At 34.6% G+C, this 5,163-nt stretch overlaps 1 protein-coding gene across 2 annotated transcripts; it reads left to right on the top strand.

Annotated features, from left to right (window-relative positions):
* Positions 1 to 267: 267 nt before the first annotated feature.
* LOC120078032 (transcription factor bHLH3) lies at positions 268 to 2,560 on the top strand. Of its 2 annotated transcripts, none has more exons than XM_039032214.1 (2): positions 268 to 537; positions 748 to 2,560. In XM_039032214.1, the coding sequence occupies exon 2, from the start codon at positions 796 to 798 to the stop codon at positions 2,299 to 2,301; it is 1,506 nt and encodes a 501-aa protein (XP_038888142.1). In that variant the 5' UTR covers positions 268 to 537; positions 748 to 795; the 3' UTR covers positions 2,302 to 2,560. The 2 variants fall into 2 exon arrangements, with proteins under 2 accessions (XP_038888142.1, XP_038888141.1); XM_039032213.1 differs by having other exon boundaries at positions 727 to 2,560.
* The last annotated feature ends 2,603 nt before the right edge of the window (positions 2,561 to 5,163 follow it).

Genomic DNA, 5,163 nt, shown 5'->3' with positions numbered 1-5,163 from the left:
CCGCTAAATTTAATTTATGGACTATTTAAAATCAGTTCTCAAACTTGAGGTACTCGTAGTGTCCATATTAATATCTCACGACTAAATAGATATAAACCTCAAATTTCAAGAATTAAATGTTTATTTTACCCTACTGTCTAACATTTTTTATTCGTTCTTAATGGTTGGGTAAGACCCGATCCAATAGGGCTCAAAGGGTAGAACTGAAATACCCTCGATTCACGTGATATTCGCGAACCATACCCCAAAGTTCGGGTTTGTTCTACAACAACAAATTTGTAAATTTAATTTTCTGACATGTGTTTTTTATGACAATCACATGAAAAAGCTAAGCTAATTGGTGTTTGATATTAATAAATAATAAATACTGAAAAACGATATGTATTCGAGCTGCTAGCAACAAATCGAGGAAGAAACCTAGATTCCAGATCAGAGAACTGAAGAAAAGAAAAATCCAATCCCTTGTTTTTCTTCTGATTTTTGGGCGAAATTGAAGCCACCCATCATCACAAATTACAGATCCTTCCTTAATTTCAGGTCAGATTTTGAACTCTTATCTTCGTATTTTCTTGGATTTTGGATTCTTTTCGTCCCCTCAGCGCCTTCAGTTTCTTGCTCTGAATACTTAATTTGAAGAATTATTTGTAGTTTGATGAGCTATTGAAATTGGGTTTTCCTTCAAATTCAATTCCATTGCAATTTTCTTTGCTGATTTGAGTATTTTAGTGATTTTCGTGCTATGAGAAGGCGATTTTAGAACTAGTGGAGGGGTTGTGCTGATTTGATTTCTGAAAGATGGGTGAAAAATTTTGGGCGAATGAAGAAAAAAGGGTTGTGGTGGAATCAGTTGTTGGTAGTGAAGCTTGTGAGTTCTTGATTTCCTTGGCATCTACCAATATCTTACCACAGGATTCCTTGCAATTTTCTCTTGGTGATTCAAGTGTGAATCAAGGGTTAAGCCAAGTTTTGGATGGTTCAAGTTGGAATTATGCAATCTTTTGGCGTGTTGTTAGCTTGAAATCTGGGGCTTTAGCTTTGATTTGGGGTGATGGGAACTGTAATAATTCAAAGATTGAGATTGGAATTTCTGGTGGGGATGTTCAAGGAGGGAAGAAAGAGGAATTGAAGAGACAAGTACTTCAAATGCTTCAATCCTCTTTTGGAGGAGCTGATGAAGATGGATATGGGGCAAGGAGAGGCGAAGCGTCGGATATCGAGATGCTTTACTTAACTTCGAAGTATTACAAGTTTATGTGCGACTCGGGGAGTAGTCTTGGGGACTCGTACAAATCCAGTAAGTCTATATGGGCTTCGGATGTAACGAATTGTTTGCGTAATTACCAATCGAGGGGATTTTTAGCTAAAGTGGCTGGTTTGCAGACATTGGTGTTTGTACCAGTAAAGTTGGGAGTTGTTGAACTTGGATCTGTTAAATCAATTCCTGAAGATCAGGTTGTTCTTGATTTGATTAGAGCTGCTTTTGGGGGATCAAATACTGCCCAATTGAAGGCCTTCCCGAGGATCTTTGGACATGAACTAAGTTTAGGTGGAACAAAGCCTCGATCGCTTAGTATTAATTTTTTGCCAAAGTTAGAAGATGATACGAATTTTGCTTCAGAAGGTTATGAGCTGCAAGGTTTAGGTGGTAATCATATATTTGGTAACTCTTTAAACGGTTGTCGAAGCGATGATAATGATGCAAAGATGTTTCCACATGGAAATCAAGAAGCTGTGGGGGGTTTCAATGCTCAAACAAGGCTTTCGACTATGGAGTTCCCGAGAGATGAGTCGTCTCCTCAAGGAGATGACAGAAAACCTAGGAAGAGGGGGAGAAAACCTGCTAATGGGAGAGAAGAACCATTGAATCATGTGGAAGCAGAGCGGCAGAGACGTGAGAAACTTAACCAACGATTCTATGCGTTAAGGGCTGTTGTCCCAAATATCTCTAAGATGGACAAGGCTTCTTTGCTCGGCGATGCTATTACCTATATCACTGATCTCCAAATGAAAATTAAGGTTATGGAGACTGAAAAACAGATCACTAGTGGCAGGGAGAAAAACACAGAGATCGACTTTCATGCAAGAGAAGAGGATGCTGTTGTGAGGGTGAGTTGTCCGTTGGACTCGCACCCTGTTTCTAGAGTAATCAAAACATTTAGGGAACATCAAATTGAAGCTCAAGAATCCAATGTTACGACCAGCACTGACAACGAAAAAGTTATTCATTCATTCTCCATTAGAACTGAAGGTGGTGCTGCAGAACAATTGAAGGAGAAGCTGGTGGCTGCCCTGTCAAAATGATATCGTGTGTAAAAAGTATCACTTCTATATATATATATAGGGCCAAGCCTCAACACGTTGATTTTCATGTAGTTCTATGATTAGTGTATGTACTTTTGTTGTATTAAAATGTGGAAATTGCTTATTAGTGAAGTTTGTAAAAGCCAAGTTGCCTTCTTCCTCTGTTTATTTATAATGTCTAAATGTATCATGTTCTGTATTGGTTTGGCAATTGATGTAAGTTAAAACATCAATTATTAATTGAACTAATGTTTAAATACTCGGGTTTCTTTGTTTCTTTGTGTCTTCACTGTGCTTTGATTAAGCACTGGACAATGATTTCCAGAACCCATTTAGCAGGTGATCAAGAATTTTCACTCCTTTAAATGGAACTATTGACATTATTCATTGTCCGAGTTCATGCTCCATTTGAGTTTCAATTTCATTAAAAAAAAATGAAAGAATCTAAGACATACAACGAGATTCCCATCTCATAGTATCTTCTTAGGGAGTTCGGCAAGTCATGAATATAATACAGAGAGTGAGGCCTCTCAACAACCCCATTTACATATATATAAGAGAAGAGTTCAATTTTTCTCCATATTTTTGGTCAGTTTATTTTATCCCTAACTTCTAATTTCATAAATTTAAATTTTATTGTTGTAATAGTGGTGGAATTTATACCTTCAATGGATTAAGTTTTCATTTATTTTCATATCATTAGCAGGTTTATGGTTAATTTTCAAATTTAGTTTTTTGAAGGCATTAATTGCAACACTAATTCAAGTTTCAAGTTCAAGATTTAAGTCAGATGAAATTTAAGATCCCAAATTGTAATATGGGTAAAAGAAAAATGGAACCAGAAACTACATATTCACCATAAATGGAAAAAAAAAATAAATGGCTAAATTATATGTATATATATATATATACACACACACATATTTGAAATTTACCCTTTGTTTGAGAACACATACTCCTATAACTTTTAATAAATTTCCAAAACTACAGAAAGCCATTAGAATATTTTAATTTCGATGTATATTGAGATCAGAAACAAATATAATCGTATTCGACTCACAACATTCTAAGTTTTTCTGACAAATGTCAAATTCAAAAATAAATATTTTGAAAACAAATTATACGTCCAACCGCAGGTATTTTACTTAATTCTCATGTAATCTTTTTTATTTAATAGAAAAAAAAAATCAAATATTTTTTTTAAAAAAATGTTTGCCACGTGGCTTTTTTAAAAAAAAGATATTTAACCTACCCTCGGGTTTTGGGTTAATTACGCAGCTTTCCCAAAAAAGAAAAGGAAAGTCACATCGTAAAATAACGAAGACTAGCTAGGGGACTTGGATTATTCTACGAGTTGTTATTTCTTTGATCTCAAGTTTTTGATTATTTAGTAGTTGAATAATCTTTGAATGTTTGTGAAACAGTTTAAGTAAATGGTCCAACCTACGTGTTGTTTGATTCATTCTAATGTTGTTTTCAACTTTCAAACAACATTACTCCGTCAAATCAATAACTGTTTGTTTTTTTTTTTAAAAAAAAAAAAGTCATTGGTCAATCTATACCCACAATTTGTATAAATACCAACCCAACTATCAATTCTTCCTCTCATTCTCATTTCTCTTTATACAAACTTCAACTACTTTTTGTGAGAAAAAAAGAACCAAAAAGAAAAAGAGAGAAAAAGTTGGTATAATTTGTATTGAAATTAAAAAGATGGGTATCTCTCAAAGGGATTGCTTTGTTTTCAATGTGTTGTTGTTATCCTTCACCATTTTATTAGCTTCTTCACAAGTTATGGAGGCAGCTAGGGTTATGAAAGGAGAGAAATGGATGGAGAAGGAAGATCATGATACTCATCGGCTTTTTGCGTTGCCTATTATTCAAGTCTTGCAACGTGCACCGGTGCCACCGTCCGGTCGCAATCCGTGCACCAACATTCCCGGCCAAAGCAACGGTCGATGCACTCTCCAGACGATGAATGTTGCTGGTCAGGCTCATTTCGTCCATGCACCGCCTGCTATCCCCGACTTCGCTCTCGACATTGTCTCCGCTGCTCAAAGCTCTTGATGTTTGTTTGACGATGATGGTATAGAACCATAGAGGCTGTGATCACTTGCTTGAAACTGAAAATTCTTTTTTATTAGTTTTTTTTTAGTAATTTTTTTTTGGCTTGGGGGCATAAAAAAAGATGCAACCCATGTAATTTATGTTACGTTTGGTAATAGTTTGTATACATCAAGTCCTTTGATGGACAGTGTTACTAAATAAGAAAGATTAGTTTATTCGTTGAAACATCTCTAGCATTTGGTTTGAAGTTCACCCTCCATGGGTTGATGCCACTATGTCTTGTGATTTATTGACTCATTAGTTCTTTATTGTACTTATGTATTTAATAAAAAAAATTCTAAAATTGGCTTAAGGATTCCACAAGATAGAGAAATTAAAAATTTAATATAATGTTGAACAAGATGCATGTTTTAGAGTTGACAATATGTTGTGTGATGATATGGAGATGGATAATTTCAAATGCTTGGTAAATGGGGTTATAACATAGTGAATTAGGTAACCAAGCATGAAAAAAGACTAATAAAGTGGTGTGGCATATATGCTCAATTGTCAACACATAACTTATTTTTAAAAGATCAAAATTAAGTTTGAAAATCCACATCCTTGTTTGTTGAACTAAAAAAAATTGTTGATAAAATCATTGCTAGGTCTTACTGATTATACGATGTAACCCATATTTCTTTAAATTGGAATTTTTGTGGTAATATCTATTGTATGAATACCTTGAATTTGATATGTAGAAATTTAAACGACCTAAAGTTGTAATCATATTTATCCAATTTAAGTTAATTTTAG

This window comes from Benincasa hispida, chromosome 5 (genome assembly GCF_009727055.1).
Source record: "Benincasa hispida cultivar B227 chromosome 5, ASM972705v1, whole genome shotgun sequence".
Lineage (NCBI taxonomy): Eukaryota > Viridiplantae > Streptophyta > Magnoliopsida > Cucurbitales > Cucurbitaceae > Benincasa > Benincasa hispida.
Note: the sequence above shows the minus strand (reverse complement) of the source record. Positions and strands in the feature narration are given on the sequence as shown.

Coding starts and splice junctions, on each gene's coding strand:
- LOC120078032 (XM_039032214.1), top strand. CDS start 796: ATGGGTGAAAAATTTTGGGCGAATGAAGAAAAAAGGGTTGTGGTGGAA.